General features: G+C 41.4%; 1 protein-coding gene across 4 annotated transcripts in view; it reads right to left on the bottom strand.

Annotated features, from left to right (window-relative positions):
- The window catches only part of RGS7 (regulator of G protein signaling 7), a 379,817-nt gene that overhangs the window by 13,660 nt on the left and 348,667 nt on the right, over positions 1 to 17,490 (bottom strand). For 2 of the 4 annotated variants that reach the window (XM_084792712.1, XM_084792713.1), the window contains exons 11-17: positions 14,488 to 14,586; positions 13,078 to 13,139; positions 12,431 to 12,541; positions 10,060 to 10,185; positions 6,823 to 7,009; positions 5,548 to 5,637; positions 3,307 to 3,387 (exon numbers count right to left, since the gene is read on the bottom strand). In XM_084792712.1, the coding sequence (XP_084648838.1) occupies positions 3,313 to 3,387; positions 5,548 to 5,637; positions 6,823 to 7,009; positions 10,060 to 10,185; positions 12,431 to 12,541; positions 13,078 to 13,139; positions 14,488 to 14,586 (750 nt within the window). In that variant the 3' untranslated portion in view covers positions 3,307 to 3,312. The remainder of the gene's footprint in view (positions 1 to 3,306; positions 3,388 to 5,547; positions 5,638 to 6,822; positions 7,010 to 10,059; positions 10,186 to 12,430; positions 12,542 to 13,077; positions 13,140 to 14,487; positions 14,587 to 17,490) is intronic. The other 2 variants (XM_084792714.1, XM_084792715.1) reach the window with 1 other exon arrangement.

Here is a 17,490-nt window from a genome sequence, read left to right as displayed (position 1 = left end):
CAGAAAGATCAGCTCCTTTCCCTGTGAAAATTGTCCCATAAAGTGAGAACTGGGGTGGTAATCTTGGTGGTATAGCATTAGCCAGGATGTGTAAGGCCCAGGGTTGGTTCCCTAACAACAGACCCACAGAATCAAAGTCCATCACTGCTCCTGACAATGCATTACAGTTTCCAGAAGGGAATGACAAAGCTCAGGGCTTCAACTTAGCATAACTAGGCCAGATCAGAGGGCATGGTTTGGCTAGGAAGACCTTTACAGCTTTTCTACTGATTCTTTGGAAGAAACAAAAGATAACTCTCTTCATTGGAACAGAACAAACCTACTCTTCAAAGGAGGTTAGCTGAGCGAGCTCCTGGGAACTCCTCACCAACATTCCATCACTAACCACTAAATGGGTAGGAGGGAGAACTCATTTCTACAGTCCCTACTTTTCCAACTCAAAGCCTAGCTGATTCAACTTCCTCTTCACACAGGGTAGGAGAGCTGAGTCATCAATGTTTGATTTATGAACCCGGACAGATGGCGTTGCTGACCATCCTCATGCTCTCTTTTCGCCTTGTGTCCTGTCTGTTCTCCTGTGAGGCTCCTGTAGCAAACAGGCTTTGTGGCAGTTTAACAGCTGGAGAAACGGTCATGGACTTGATGGCGATGGAAGAAGGAAATCATTTTCATACTCAGTAAAACACATGCTCCGTAGGAGAGGAGAATAGAGCCAACTTAACATGAACGACACTGGAGGGCATGAAAGGACACTGTGACCTTTGAGAGATGGACATTAAGGGATTTCTCCAATGGTAAGAAAGATAGAGAAATAATAGAGTATGCCACAGGAGATTAGGTTTGATACGTTTTGTTTTCTTTTTTCCTTGAGACAAAAAGCCAATGTGAGGGCTTTGCACAAATATGTTATACTCCTTCACCTGTTCGGGGCTTAGTGGAAAGAGCAAAGGCAGTCTGTTGAGAGTTACAGGTTTAAACTGAGCAAGTTCTGCTTCCAGTCCTGGCTACAAGACTCAGCAATGAGTGATGCTGGGAAAGTGGCCTTACCGGGAAAGCAAGATAACACCTGTCCCCAAGGCACCCTGGATGTATAGACAAGAGACAAACATGTGACCTGCCCCCAAGGCACCCTGGATTGTTGAATGTATAGACAAGAGACAAACATGTGACGGGGAAGGATGTTCTGGGAACACTGAAGCCACTGTGCACACCTAGCTACTGCCCTCAGAGTGGTCCTCTAGCGTGCCCTGTGGGGGCAGTGATAGGTCAGATAATTAATGAATGTTCCCTTGGCTTTGAGAAATGCTGGCTACAAAAACATTGACTCTGACTGAGGGGGAAAAAAAACAGTGATTCTGTCCTTATCAAGCCAGGTTGAAAAACGTTCTATATGGAAACACTAAACTAAATAAATTAAACTCCCTTATGTCATCATTGATCTGAAGTGGACCTGAGTTGAAAAGAAGGTTGTGACTGGGTATCAAATAGAAAATCAGGTTTTGGTTATAGTCAGCTCCTTCACTGTGTGATTGTTTGAAAATTATAGCCCTTGAAGATACACCTCCCAGTTATTTTTTCATCTATAAGATGGGTGAAGGAATGTGCACAATAACTTCTACCTTGCTGGGTCAGATTAGTTTATATAACACAATGTGTCTGGTACAGAGCCTGTTCCATGGCAGGTAGTCAACAATGAGATTTGTCATCTCATTTTCCCCAGTTTCACAGTGAGACCTGTTGACGCATGTTTTCTCTGTTCTAGTTCTGCCTTGGATACTGTCTATCATGTGGCTCCCTGCATCCACCAGGGCCACTTGTGCCTAAGGACCCATTGAAATGCTTATGTAAACTCAACCTTTTCCCTAATATGTCTCTAGCTTAAAATCATATCTCTTATTCTTTTACTAGTGTCTCCTATAAAACTTAGTATGTCAATACTTTATGATTCTCAATACAGCTGCTGAGCCTATCACTCTGGGTGCATTCACAGAGCTTCTCTCATTTCCTTAATGACTTGTCCATCCTAACACCAAAACATTATTTACTAATAATGCTATTTTATATTTTCTCAGATGGAAAAGTATTAAAGCTGTCTGAAAGGTATCTAAAAGTAATAAGTATAGTTTATATGTAGGTGTGAGTATGTGTGTGTATGTATTGTGTGTGTGTGTGTGTGTGTGTGTGTGAGAGAGAGAGAGAGAGAGAGAGAGAGAGAGAGAGAGAGAGGGTTTTTTTTCTTCAGCCTTTCTGGCCTCCCTCTCCCTCCTGTTAAAGAGGGTTTGATACTCTTGACTAGTGAAGTCTTGTTCATCCAGTTAAACAGTTAGATGTCATTCTTTCTGATAGTTCTCAATTATACATAGCCTCCTCTTCCTCCTTAGCACCAAGTAGAAGGAGTTCAGCTTTCCCCTTGTACACTGACACTTTGCTTATAGCACTAGGTACTTTTGAGCCAAAGTGTATTCCTTCTACAGTTTTCCAGGAACTGTATACATTTTGGCAGAAAGGAGAGCAGATCAAAGCCAGCTTCCCCTTGTTTCTTATTGCTTTTTCCTTCAGGTGCCCAGTGCGGACCATGCAGTAGTACTCAGAAGTGTGGGAGTGGGTTAGATATGGCTTGGAGTTGCAGAAAAGACAATCTACATCTCCCTTTTATCTACTCCAAGTCATGTTACTATTTTAATTCAAGCACAGAAACTTCCATTGCAATGTTTAAAAACCATAATATTCTTGCCACATTACATTAGAGAAGAAATAATTTGAAATAATTCTTTGTCAGGATACTGAGTACCTTATGATATATCATGGCTTCTCTTCCCAGTAAAAATGTTAGGGACCTATTTTGACATTTTCTTTCCTCATTGTGACATATGAAATCTTTTCTTAAGAACCTATGTGTTAAAGGCCAGAGAGTCCAATAGGCTAGCCAAAATTTTGTCAAGTTTGTAGTGTGGTAGATTCTTGGAGTCTTTCCTTCTCTACCCTTTTAATTGATGCAATCACATTGACTGTTCAAAGTCCACATATCTGTTAAAGTCTTTCACATACTCCGTGCACTCCTCACACATGTGGAGGAGATAAGTTTTCCCCCACTGCATGGTGACTTCTTGGAGGAAACTGAAGACAAACGTCAAGTTTGTTGACTTCAGGTTGCTTATATCTCAGCACACATAACTCCACTTAGGTTGCCCATCACAGCAAAAGCCACGGCACACACACATACACACACAAAGAGCAGCATGGAGCTAACCACACGACTCCACAGATGATGCAGACAAACTTGAGTAGAAACCAAGATTGGTCTACCTCTTTTCATAACAGGTTAGTGCTGGCCCTCAGTGTTGGTGTACAGTTTTTATGGCATGGGAAAATAGGGAGGTTTCTGCCCTATAAAAATAAATGTGTTGAAGTCTTTAGTTTGAGCTTACACAATGTCAGAAAGTTCCAAAGGCACTGGCACAGTACAAAAAAAAAGAATAAATAAAATAAAAGGAACAAGAGAATCCAACAAACAAATATATATCACCATAACACATGGCAAGAGGCTAAGAGCATTCTGGGAGTAAAGCAACTGATATCTGAGATTAGTGCAACATTTTCAACACATTTGTAGAAAACAAAGAATATGCGTGGTATACTGGTTGATCTCTTTTAGGGTAGGGAGATCAGCTCACTACCAAAAGCCATTTGGTTTTAAACTGCTCACTTGATAATTTTGTCCTTTCAAAGGCTGAAAGCACAGAACTTTCATTGTCTTCATCTTTTAAACATAATGAAGAGCTGAGGTAAGTGCAAAAGAATGCATGCAACTATTGTTAATAAGGAGCAGGATACATAAAACACAGACACAAAGAGTAACTTATTCCTTCATTGTATGCATCATGCTATACACTTCTTTCCAAACCTTAGTTCAGCCCATGTGGTTGTTCCTGCATGACAGCTTTTATTCTACTCTATAAAGGTTGGGGAGAAAGATAAGTAGGAAGCAGGATTATGGGTTTAAATGAGACAATACTTTTGGTGTCAAATAATGCAAGGTGGGCAATGGGACTAAAGTGGGAAAGTTTCATTGAAGATAAAGACTTGTAATTCCTCAAAAAGTAAAACTTACCACATTTTGTGCAAATTTCTCAAAAGATGTTCTGCGATCCATTGAGTTTCCAGACTTAAATGTGTGGTGTAGGGTGAAGGGAATAGGGTGAAGGCAGACAAGAGAATGTTAAAAAAAAAAAAGGGAGTGGGTGGGTAGGTCAAGAAAAACAGAAAAAGACAGGATGGTAAGCCCACAAATGAAACTCATGCCCACATGGCAAGGGGTTGCCAAGGGACACTGGTCATCACTGGATCCAGGTTCTTTGCTCATGCATGATTTCATCATAAAAAAACAAAAAATATACTTGAACAAGCGAAATGATATATGTAAAGCAAAATCAAGTTAAGCAGGAATATAGTAGAAATGGCAAGCTTTTATGCTGACATTTGCAAAGCTTAAATATATGAAAATCTAGAGGCATTTCTTTAGAATTGGCTCCTAACATTCTATGAAGGTTGAATTTCTGTTGATATTAATTTTATAAAGAGTTGCTGCAGGCTAGACCTTACTTGAAGGATGGGAATTCCACTTGAGTCTCTTATTAAAGACTCTAACTGTGGTGACTGAGAACTTGAAACTTGTCTAGAAATTTGTGTAGTTTCAATTAATTAAAAGTAATTTTAAATGTTTATGACTGCCACACTGGGCAGTATAGTCACTTGAAACATTTTTTTTAAAATCTGTAATGGCAATGGGCTATGAAAAAACAAAACAAAACAAAACAAAACCTTATTACCTTAAATGAAGAATTAGCAGAACTGTAGCTTAATTTCAGAACTTTAAGAATCTGTATTTTTTAACATAAAAAATGATGTTGATTTTTCTCAACAAATTTTTATATTTAATGTTACATTGGTCATATAAGGGGTTTATGAACAGCTAGACTTTGATTACAAACATTAATTAATTAATTAATGACGTCTACTACAACTCTTTCCAAATGTGCTTGCTTACTGATTTTTAAATAGATCAAGATACTAAGTAAATTACAATATAATTAAAATGAAAGTATTCAGCTGCCAACATTATTGCACTTTATCAGCTATCCTTGAAAACAGCAATTTTGTGTTTCATTATAAAATACATGCTAGCTTCATAAGATAATAAAACCTTCTTTAAGTTTCAGCATCCATATCTTTTTTACAGGTGTTTTCCCATTTCTCTTAACTGGGAATACTCAAGATTAACATTAAACGTGAAAATATCATCTAGTAGCCTTTGTAATGCATGAACAGCTGCACAAACAACTGGGAAAAAAAGTGCACAGAGCAATCAACAAGCAAAAACAAAACCAAATTAAATGACCCTCAGAAAAGAATGGGTTTAGGGAAGGTCTTAGAGAATGGATACTTACCATTTGACCATTTGATGGAAACCCGGGCCCAGCAGAGATATTTATTCTGACTAGTTATAACTAGACACTAAGGTCAAGAGAGGTCACAAAGAACCAGTACCTTTCTCTTTGCCTGTAGAAGTTCCTGGTAAGCACTAGACCTTATAAAGCGGGGATATGAGTCGCTCTTCATCAGCTTGTAAATGTGCTCCTGGAAAGAGAGGGTGGATGAAGGCTTCCTTTATCAGTTTAACGGAAGAATGAAACGCTATGATGAGATCACTCAGATGGCTAAAGAACAAATGCAGAAGTAGCTAAGAATAGCAACTGCAATGCTAATAAGAACACCTTAGGTTTACAGGAATTTCGGGTCTTTCGGTCCATCATTTCTTTGCCAGAGTGATGTTTACATTGGGCTGGGAGCTACTCAGGAGGAAAACTAATATGTGGTCATTTTAAGAATGGAATTTAGTCAAGGGGACATTTGAAATAACTTCGAGTCAATGTGACAATTTATGTACTATATTTGAGAGTGGAAGTAAACCTTCTTTCTTGGAAAATGACTCCAAGCCCAAAGTGGATAATGTGACACAAATATTGTACAGTCATCCTGGAGGCTCTAGGCACACACATCAATAGGGAGAGCCAGGTGGCCTGGGCAGATCTTGCCCTTGGGACAAATTCCATGATAAATCATCTTCTACGCCTACATTAGCTCAGGGCTCAACTCTGAAGGTAGTTGTTGGGTTACTAAAGTGACAAATCTCCAAACCCCTTTGCCTTCTAGTCTGTGGTGTCATGTTTGTTATCTAGTCTTAATAAGTCTGCAGCATTCTTCATCTTCCTTAACCTTTGGAATAAGGGACAAGCATTGTGCCCTCTGGATGATGCCTCTAGTGACAAGCTAGACCCTAGTCTCTCTTGTGTTCTACTGATGGATGTTGATGGACAAAGAAGTCAGGCATCATCACCATCATCATCATCACCATCATCATCATATAAAATAATAATAATAATAATAATAATAATAATAATAATAATAATAATAATAATTCATTTGTTCATTTAACTCAGACTTGGTCTAATGCTGGAAGTGTCTATTCCAGCAGTTCAGAGGAATGTACATGTTCCATTGTCTTCCAAGTCTAGTGAAACAACAGTTAGTTAACTGTACAATAATGCAAGGTGGGAGGTTAACCTAGAAGGCCCAAGAAACTTTCATATATAAACACTAAATATATATTAAAAACTTTCCCATACGTTTAAAAGATGACTTACTTTGAGATGTCTTTATTCTCTCCTCAGTCAATGAAACTTATGTCCAGTTACCTGAACGTTTTAAACTCTAGAGAGCCGTCAGCCTCATGGCCCTGAGAGGTTTAGACACTGTACTGACCTGGGCGTCTTCAAACGTGTAGCGCCCTGGTTCCTTCACATTCTGTGTGGTCTTGTCATAACTTTTAGAATCCAAGTTAATGGCACTGGGGGCCCCAGGAGCCAGAAATTCTTGCCATATTTCCTGCACCCGAGAGGGCACCTCTCGGATCGGCCTTTTCTTCAGGTCCTCCACTGCCAGCCAGAACCTGTAAAACACCACACAGCACCTCTGTGCTCTGAAGCTGCACCTGAACATTCTTGTAATGCTCACTCAGTAAGTACACTAGCAAGCTCTCTGTCTCTGGGGATTCCAATATCAGACCCCACTAGACTTTTTTTCCCCCTCAACAGTCATATTCAAAGGCATAATAGTTCTTTTACACTTGTTTTAGTTTTGATTTGTAAAGATAGAGTTTCATGCGTCCCAGACTGGCCTTGAACTTCTTAATGTTCTTAGAAATGACCTTGAACTCGCGATTTTCAGGCTTCTCTCTCCCCAGTATTAGAAGGAAAGGTTGAAAAATCACTAATATTTTCTGGCTTTTATTGAAATCAGATGTGCCAGAGCCCTGATCCTGTATAGTCTTCAAGTGACTGAAGTAATAGAGTAAGGGCTTTATCTTCAAACGGAGCATGAACAAAGAGAAACATCCACGCCGAACCAGCTAGTGAAGGACACACTAGACAGTAGGTAGTATACGTTGGATAGTCAGAACGCTGAGTGGGAAGGAATCCTGGTACAGAGGCAGGTATGCAGATGGAAGCTCTGCTACCTGTACTGACGTCAGAAATTAAATGGACCTAGAAATAAGGATGGAGGAGCTGAGCGCTGAGGTGCCAGGGCGAGCACTTAGAACACTCATATGTAAGTGCAGGTATATTCTAAGCATGTGTGAACCTCATACCCTCCACAGTGTGATGCGTTCCCTGCTTTAGGGAACAGGGAAGTGAAATTAGATGATTGATTGAAGGCAGGCCCTTCAACAAACTCTGGGGCAGATGGTATTCTCACAACTGTTCCATCACATTGTTTCCCTAACAGCAGCACCCACCTTCTGGACTCTCATCACTCTCATTGGCACAGTTGGATCAGCTTAGAAAAAATGGAGAGGGTACCAGTTTCAACCCCGCTCTTCATTTAAGAGCAGCTGGATTCTGAGAGAGCCCCTGCCATCCTCCCACCCCATCTTGATTTCCTCATCAGTATAGTGGCATGAAAAAGCCCATATCGGGGGATTAAACTGTGACCACCAGGCTTACAAGGGAAGTTTTTTTTTAAATTGCATCAACAGTTCCACTCCAGTACCAGGGATGGGATGTAGGCTCTCACACATGCTCCACAAGTGCTTTACCACAGGACTCCAGTTCCAGTGCTGTCACTGTAATATGCACCATCACACTCAGAATCTGCTTTGAGAATCTTTTCATTTCTGGCCTGGTCATATCTTCATTACCTGCTCTCAGCCTGCAAGCCATTTCTGCTGTGGTGTCTGTGGTGGATCTTTGTTGCACATCCCTCTTTATGCTCTTATCTCAGCGTCCCATCCCAGGGGCTACCTGTTTCCTCATCTGCACCCACAACTCTACTACAATTATGAGGACATGTTTTAATATCTTAACTGTAAAAACGAGGACACTTTTGTTTGGGCAGATGCTTCTGGTAAATTTTATTACTTGTTTTTCTTGAAAAAAGAAAAAGAAAGGAAAACCCACTCTGCCACACACCCATGTACTGAAATGCTCAAAATATCCTTTGCTTTGAGTTACTCATACTGCATTCTTGTACCTCATCATTGATGATGTGGGTTCAGTTTAGAAAGATTTATTTAGTAAAACCGACAAAAAAAAATCTCTAGGATTCTCCAACCCCCTAAACCAACAAGAAAGCACATATCAGAATCTATCACAGACATGCAGAGGAAATGAAAGGATTCAGCTCTGGCTGTGGTCCATCCTGCCTCAACTCTGAGCCATCTGCTACTTTTATGCATATTTCTGGTTATCTCCTAAAGAGACTGCTATAGTCCTTTGTCTAGCTTAGCTCCTATGAAAGGAAATAAATGCCAATATCTTTCTATAAACGAATTTCACAGGGCCTAGTAAGACATGATAAAATAAAAACAGGATATCAGGTTTCAAAAGAACAATGCATGGAGAACCTCGCAGTAAGATAAAATAAAATTTCATGTAGTGAAAACATTGTTTCAATCATCTTAAGTACAGCTATGAACATCCACTCTCATGCCTCATATTTTAAAAGGCTTTTCCAAGGTGCCTCTTGAGTTGGAAAATACTACAACAGATCAGAAAGATGTTTAGGACAGGTGGGCAGAGCAATCACCCTGGCTTCCTTCTCTGCTCCTGTGCATCACCAGTCTCAACAGCTCTGTTGTGCTTGTCTTAGCTAAGATGGTGAGAAGTGATCAACAGCTTTGCTGCATTTGAATGAACACAATGAGAAGGCTACCCTTAGACTTTTGGTCCGAGATCTTTAATTGAGGTGTTGGAAGTTTATATTGATAAGTATGTGCTGAGGTTTTTAAATAATTGTACTATTGCCTGTTGTTATGATTCAGCTCTCAAACGCTCCCCCAAAGAGTCAGGTCTTGAATGGATTGGCCCCAGTTGGTGGTACTAGTTTAGAAGACTGTGGGATCTTTATCATTTAATAAACATGATAGGCATTTAATACGCAACTCAAGATATATATAGATATATATATATATGTATATAAATATCATACATATGTAAGACATATCTAATCTTCATGTGTGCATGCTTTCTGCTTCCTAGATCAGCGATGATGTGAACAATCTCAGCCACACACTCCTAATGTCATGACTTGAGTTGCTCTGTCCTGATTTCCCACCATGAAGCACTAAAATACCCTCAAACTGTGAGCCAGAATAGATATTTCCTCGTATATCTACTGAGCATCATGACACGAACACTGACTGATATAGATATGTATCATTTTGCCAAAACAAAACATGTCTAAGAGTTGTACTTTATGGAACCCATTTTAAAAGCTCTAAATGTATATAGTCAACAAATCCAGAGGCAATGTAAAAATAAATCATGAAAAAGAATTAATAGCACTGGGAAGCTTTGGTCTTGCTATAATTTCTCCCATCCTTAGGTGGCAGAGATGAAATTTGTTACATCACTGTGATACTCTGAGAGTAACTGGTCCATTACATGTAACATAGCTAGACACAGCAGTGCCTTTTGGCACATAGTGACAAAATGATCTTACCTTAGGTTCTCTGAGCTGAATTCTGATTCTAGAAACTTAAGGAACTGCTCTCTCCCAACTGGGTCTTTCAATGCCTCATCCATGCCAAAACCCCATCGTTTTACCCTCTGTTGACTTGGTTCTTTGCTGTGGAAGAGAAAATCAGGCTAAATACCTTCCTTTTATTATCAGTCCCATTTAGGTGGGGTGGGAATGCATGACAGGTTTTCACTATGTTGCCCTGGCTTGCTTGGAATTCACTGTGTAGACCAGGTTGGCCTTGAATGCACAGAGATCCACTTGCTTCTACCTTCCACGTGCTAGGATTAAGGACATGCCATCTTGCCTAGGCTATTTGCCACTGTCTTTATCATGTATGCTTTAGAAGAATACCTAGCTTTAGCTTATCTTCAAGAACAACAATACATCACTGATAGACTATTCTTCATGAAATTACAATGAGGTGTAAGTTAGGTTAATAACCCAATCTAACACCAAAGGGCCATCTGTCACTAAGAGCCTGGATGGCTTCTTAGCAACTTCAGAAGACTGGTATTTCTTTTCTTATTTCATGGATGAAGAGTTATAACTTGATCTTTTCGTACAAGGAGTAAAGGGCAAAAATCCAGCCATTGTTATCCAGAGCCCTATTTCAGCCCCACTATACAGTGTAGTCTGTGGGATGTAGATCATCCTTGGAGTGATTCATTGGTTCCTGGAAGGCCTCATTATCACATATGATTCTACTGCAATTAAACATTAACTAGATTTAAACCTGGATTGGGAAGTCCTAGTATATATATACACTAGGGGTGTGTGTGTGTGTGTGTGTGTGTGTGTGTGTGTGTGTGTGTGTACGTGCATGTCCATGTGTACATGAAACTTGTGACTGAAAATTTCTGACTTGGTAAATGTTTAAGACCCATGGCTGGATACAAGAGAAATGGTCTATAAATCAGCCTAGATCCACGTGTGCTATCACAAGTCTGTAATTTCAGTGTCTAGGCAGTGGAGCTAGAAGGATAAGGAGTTGGAGGCCATCCTTAGCTACATAATGAGTTAAAGGCCAACATGGGCCACAGGAGACTCTGCGTAAAGCAAAACAAAACACAAGTGTTACAGAGTACCAATCTTCTCCTTGTAAAGAGACATATAATCACTCCTGAATGAGCTTTAACACTGACATCAATGTACCACAAAGCTCACTAAAGAAACCTAGAGGTCTACCTGGTACTTGGGTTTTTAAAAACCAGTGTCTCTGTGTGTATGGTGAGTTCATTTAGTTTTAAAATGGAATTTATATAGGCATGTTTGTACTGGCCTTAAGCAAGTATGGATTTGGCATGCATTTTACCTGAACACAGAGGCCTGTGAGACTATATGGATTTTCAAATTATTTAATAGCAAGGAGCTGAATTTTAAACACTGAATATCTGAATTCTAATTAACCTGCACTTAAAATGTCATCCCTAATTTTGTGCAGTTCCTTCAGCAATATAAATTTGTTTCTAAAATTAAATTTGTGTTCTGAAATCTATAAAAAGCATATATGTATTTGAATTTGACTATATATTCATATATGTATGTATGGAGTACTGTGTGATATTCTAAAACATGTACATTGTGTAATGTTAAAATCAGGGTAAATATATCTCTTTAAGCAGCATGTCTCTAAGGTAAAAGTATCCAGGTTCCTTTTGTCTATAGTTTTTCAAACACACAGCATACAGAGACCAGCAGTTATCCTACGGTCCACCAGCACACAGAACACCTAACTCCCATGGGACTGTGATTTAAGGTCCATTGATCAATGTCTCCTTGTGGCTCTTTCTCTTCTACTTTTCCCAACCTCTGTGAACCTCCACTTACTCTCAGTTTGTGTGTGTGTGTGTGTGTGTGTGTTTTGTAAGATTATGTGGTTCTCTTCTTTCTATAACCCACTTCCTTCACTTTTTCTATTTTTTTGTTTTGTTTTGTTTTTTCAAGACAGAGTCTCTCTGTGTTAGCCTTGGCTATCCTGGGCTAGTTTTGTAGACCAGGCTGGCCTTGAACTCACAGCGATCCGCCTGCCTCTGCCTCCCAAGTGCTGGGATTAAAGGCGTACACCACCATGCCCGGCCCTTCACTTTTTCTAGTCCTTTACTCTTCCATCCATGTTGCCACGAATGACTGGATCCCACCCACTCTGATGGCAAAACAGCACTCAAAGAGTAGGGCAAACCTCAGTGTGGAAGCCGACATCTAATCTCCTTTTGATCAACAGTGCTCAATCATGGAGAATGTAGAGCAAGAACAACGCCATCTTGACAAGGAGTCAGCTCTCGGTTCTGCTACCCTGCACACATTCTTAAATAGCTGACACATTTGGAAGGAAGAGACCATAGTTTTTTACCTTGCTTCAAGTTCCCAGAAAGTAGTGTCATCCGAGAGCCATGGATTAGAAGGGTCAGGTGGCACAAGAAATGGGTCATACTCTATATACTGTTCCGTATAACTTAGTAGACTATGGAGAGAACAGAGGGGGGAAACATTTCCAGCTTCATTTTTCACTGTGAAGTTATACCTGCTTTGAATCCTTTCTTCCACCAGGAGTGAGAAGATGCCACTCCCATGGACCTGTTTCTTGGTTGTACAAGGATTGGCCTTCGGGACCACATGTTAATCACTAGCCTGTGGTCTTTAAATCATGACAAAAGATATCTACAAAGGTCTCTCATGGGAAAAGATAAGACAACATACTCTAGCAAGTGTTCCAACCATGTGTTCCCATGTTCTTCCAACCACCTGCATACATCTTTAACACAGTTATCATACAACATCTAAAATTTATAACACAAGGCTGGAGAGATGGCTTAGTGATTAAGAGCACTGGATGCTCTTCTAGAGGACCAGAGCATCCACTGCCCTCTTCTGGCCTCCAAGTGCACCAAGCATGCACAATGCATAGACATACATGCAGACAAAGCACCAATGCACATGAAATAAAAATAAATACATCCTTTAACACGAAAATTTATACTGATATCTTGAGTTCCTTACCTATCCGCAACTTTTGACATTTTTAACCGATGTCTATCTAACTGTATTTGCCAGTATTTTATCTGAAAAAGAGAGTTGAAGACATAAATATAGTGTAATAGTGAACATTAACTTATTGAAAAGTATAGTGAAGTATTAGAGAAAATAAATCGGGGGAGGGGGCACACCTCTGATGAAGCCAAATGAAACATGCCACCATAGCTTAATATGAGACTCTGGCATTTGCTTTGAAATAGTTCTGTGTGGGAAAGATTAAGCTTTGTCACAGGTGGAAGCAGTCTTGGCGGGCTTTACCCTTGGGGCACCCCATGAATACCTTGTGACAGACTGAGTGGAGCCATCTTGGGCCTGGAATTTAGGAAGCAGACCTGGGACTCCCACCTGGACTATTGTTTTTCTAATTGACCCTCAATAGGAGAAGGAGACCGCCCTTCCCACATGATTCAGGCAGGTGGGGAGGAGAGAACAACAGGTTCAGACTGGGCTTGAGCGCCTGTGGAGCAGCGAACAGGCTGGACCAGCATGCGGGCCAGAGAGACACCTAAGGACCCGTCCCTTGGTCCTGGAAGGTTCAGTCTTTTGTCCCTTTAACCTTTTTTCCTTCTTGTGTAAGCTAGTTGGGTTGTATAATAAAGTTTAATTGTTAAGAAACAGAGCCAACAGTTCTTGGAGACAAACTGACTTTCAAAAGGGGCAGGACAGACTATGATGCCTGGCCAGTGCTAAGAATGACAAGCTTCAAAGGGCTAGAGGAATCAATGTCATGGAGACAAGAACGCCCACATTTCTGTGCTGATCATGCCACCTCATACATGGGAAAAAAGACTGTGTCCAACCTGCTGCCCTTTCACCCCTAAGACAGATGTTAGGAGCATAAGACAACTCCCAGTGACCAAGACACCTCTAAGTCAGGCGTAGAGTTTTCAAAACTTGTCTCGAGGTAAAGAAGAGATAAATTAGTGAGAAGTTTTGGAAAGCATTTCCATACATTATGTGTTTCAAGGGTCATGTCTTAGGGTCAACCAGGGCACACATACGCTTACATGCAGTACTTCTGAAGACTGACACCCTAGGTCTTGCACAGGCCAAGCAAACACACTACCAACTTAGCTATACTTCTACCCCCTTTGTTTAAGGATTTTTTTTTCTATTTTTCTTTTGGACAGAGTCTGTGCTCAAACCCAATTCTCCTGGAATCTTTGATCTTTCACTCCTACTGTCAGCCTCTGAAAGCTGGAATATAGCATGTGCCATCATCCCTGGATTTCATTACCTTTAACTGTAAATCTCTATGGAGCAGTTGGCCACACAGATAACTGTCCAAGAGCGCCCAGTACGAATGCTCACTCTCTTCCCTGCATGGGTGTTGCCCCAGGCAGCCCCAGCTGGCCGTTTCATAGGTACACTCACCTGTTGGTGCAGCTCGTCTTCTGTGGGAGGCTTGGTTTCTGGTGTAGGTGTATGGGTGGGACTGTGACTTCGGATGTCATTTTGTAAACCATAGACAGACTGTAAGAAAATGAGAAAAGCGTCAGGACAAAACACCCCTCGTATCCATAGGCCTTCTAAAAAGCAAATGCTACCGTATGTTCAGTGCACGGTCTCAAAGCTGATTGGATGCTGTTTCTTACCAAAATCTAAAGGGCGGGGAGGCAATGCAGAGGGAGGGAGGGATGAGGGATAAATATCACCAAGGGCTCTTGAGAAATATGTAAACAATTTTTGCTTTATAGGTACCTGAAATAGCATAGACATACACACACACACACACACACACACACACACACACACACACACGCGTACACATACACACAGTGAAGCTATACCACTTGCAGTAATAACATCTGCCTCCTGCAACTGGGTGCTAGACAAACCAAGCGGACAGATATTGATTCTCGCTTTTTCCAGTCCTCCCTTGCATGGCACCTCAGGTTTCTGCCTCTGTCGATGGTGAGTGAAGAGCTGAATGCATGAGGACGAGGGAGTGTGGAGAGCTCTCCTGTTAACAAACGCTCTCTGGGATTTCTGGGAGTCAGCCCAGCTCAGGTATCAACAGGGAGCAGAGTGCTGTGAAGAGCGTGAGAGATCACTTCAGCATACCCAAGTTCCACCTTGTTTGCCCATCGGCTGTCTTCTCCCAGTGAGAGCACGCCCCCAGTCAGCACAGGAAGGGGTTTTGAAAGACTACGGTTGGAAATGGAACACGCAGCATCAAGAGATGGCTGACTTTCGAATCTTGTTCAGCGTCACAAGTGGGTGAGCTGAGGGTACATGGGGGCAGATGAAAGGAACCAGGGAGCTTCTAGAAAACCAGGCTTGCTGTGGGCTGGCCTTGCTCTTTGTCTCAGAGAGTTCCTAGTGGCAAGATGTATGCTCACTTTGTACAACAGACTTTGTAACTTTCTGTGGCTTTCTCACCCTAACATTAAAGGAAACTTCCTCAAAAACATCATGAAATAAGGTTCCTGAACTCCTAAACATCTTAGCTTTAGTTGATTTTTATGTGAGAACATTCACCTTAGAAAAACACTGGAGTTACATGAGGTTGAAGCCACAGAGAAGGTCTTCCAAGTCACAGTGCTTTTTGTCCCTGAAGGCAATCTCAGGGGTTTTCTTTTCTTTTCTTTTTTAAGTGACCATTTTTTAATTGAATGTCTATGATTTACACATCATGCACCAAAATCCCTCTTCTCCCCTCCTCCCCAGTAAAATAAAACAAACAGACAAACAAAAAAATCTTGTCACAGAAGCTGTAGTGTATCACGCAGGACAGCCTTTTGTCCCCATATGTTTACTTTTAACTGTTCATTGCTACTAGTCATGGGTCTGGTTGGAGGCCTACACTATTGTTACCGGATCCTCACAGGGACTGCTGTTGGATATCCCATTGTTGCTGTGTGTCAAGAAGATTCTTAATCTTTGAATCTACAGGTCCAACCCTTTCATGTGTTCCAACAGAGTAACTGATGCTGGCTAGGGACCGGGTGTGGGCGTTGTGTATTTTTTATAAAAGAGAAAGAATTCTTTCTTCACTGGGTCTGACTATTGTTCAACAGTGGGATATTTGCCTATCATCTGCTTCACTGAATAAAATCACATGGTAGCACATGTCTGTGACCTTAGCACTCAGAAAGTGGAGGAAAAAGATCAGAAGTTCAAGGTCACACTCTGCTATGTAGTGAGTTCAAGACCACCTTAAGACACATAAGATTAGATCAAAACCAGACATTCATTCCCTTGGTAGCTTTCAATTACCAATAGGCCCTCAGCTGGGTTGACTCTGTGAACCCTTCCCCTGTCCATGCTGGGATTGTGCAGGCCCTGGGCATGAAGTCACAGCCACTCTCAGTGCCTATGTGTAAAACAGTTTCCTAGCCATCTTGCACAACCTCCTACAATCTTTCTGCTCCCACTCCCATGACGATTTTTGAGCTTTGGGAGCGGTGGGCATTACACAGACATCCCATTTAGGGCTGCGCCTTCTACAGCCTTTTACTGTCTATACCGTAGCTGGAAGTGAGTCTGTGTCAAACTTTATCTACTGCAAGGAGCTGAAGAAGAAAGAGTAGGTGTGGATGTGATCGAAACACATTATGCATATATTTACATTGAAGAAATCCTCAAACGATACATTTAAACATTAAAAAAAAAAACCCTTTTCTATAAATGGTCCATGGCTTACAAAAATAAATAAATAAGAAAGAGAGGAAGGAAGAAAAGGAGGGAAGGAAGGAAGGAGGGAAGGAGGGAAGGAGAGAAGGAAGGAGGGACTCTCTTGCCACAGACAGGGAAGCTCGGCCTATACCTGTGGTTGTGTCACAGAAATGCTGATGCTGAGAGAAGGCCCTTGTACCCTCTGTGTAATTAGTCATATTCTGGATTTCCCTTTCCCTTTAGATTTCCCCCCATAAACCCTGTATTTTCTCATTGATATCACCTTTTCCCAGACACCCTTCCCCCACCCCCTGCCTCCCCATTCCTGTCTGCAGGGCTTCGAGAAGACACACACGCTGTGATGGGAATGAAGTCTCCCAGCTGTCTTCCCACCTCCTGTCACAGTCCCATGACATCACCTCTCAGTCTCTGAATGCATTGTAGAACAAGGTCCTCCAGGAAAAACAGCGACATTCATACCAGCTCGGCGGAGGCCGCTTGCAAGAGACCATCACCCGTGGGCCTTTTGACTACTGAGCTCCCTCAAAGAAAGAGGGGGTAAGGAGGGCCGCAGGATCCTGGTCTGAGATTCCCTCCTGCACAACCGAGCCATTTGTAAGCAATTCTGCCCTAACTGTACTTGGACTCAGGGTCTTAGAGGATGCTAAAGTATACAGGCTGGGAAAGTTAACGCAAATGGAACCCCATCAATACAGCTATGGGATGGCTGACATCCACGCTGTGTGGAGAACTTTCCAG

Source organism: Acomys minous (genome assembly GCF_964271855.1).
Source record: "Acomys minous genome assembly, chromosome: 1".
Classification (NCBI taxonomy): Eukaryota; Metazoa; Chordata; class Mammalia; order Rodentia; family Muridae; genus Acomys; species Acomys minous.
This window is presented reverse-complemented; position numbering and strand designations above follow the sequence as displayed.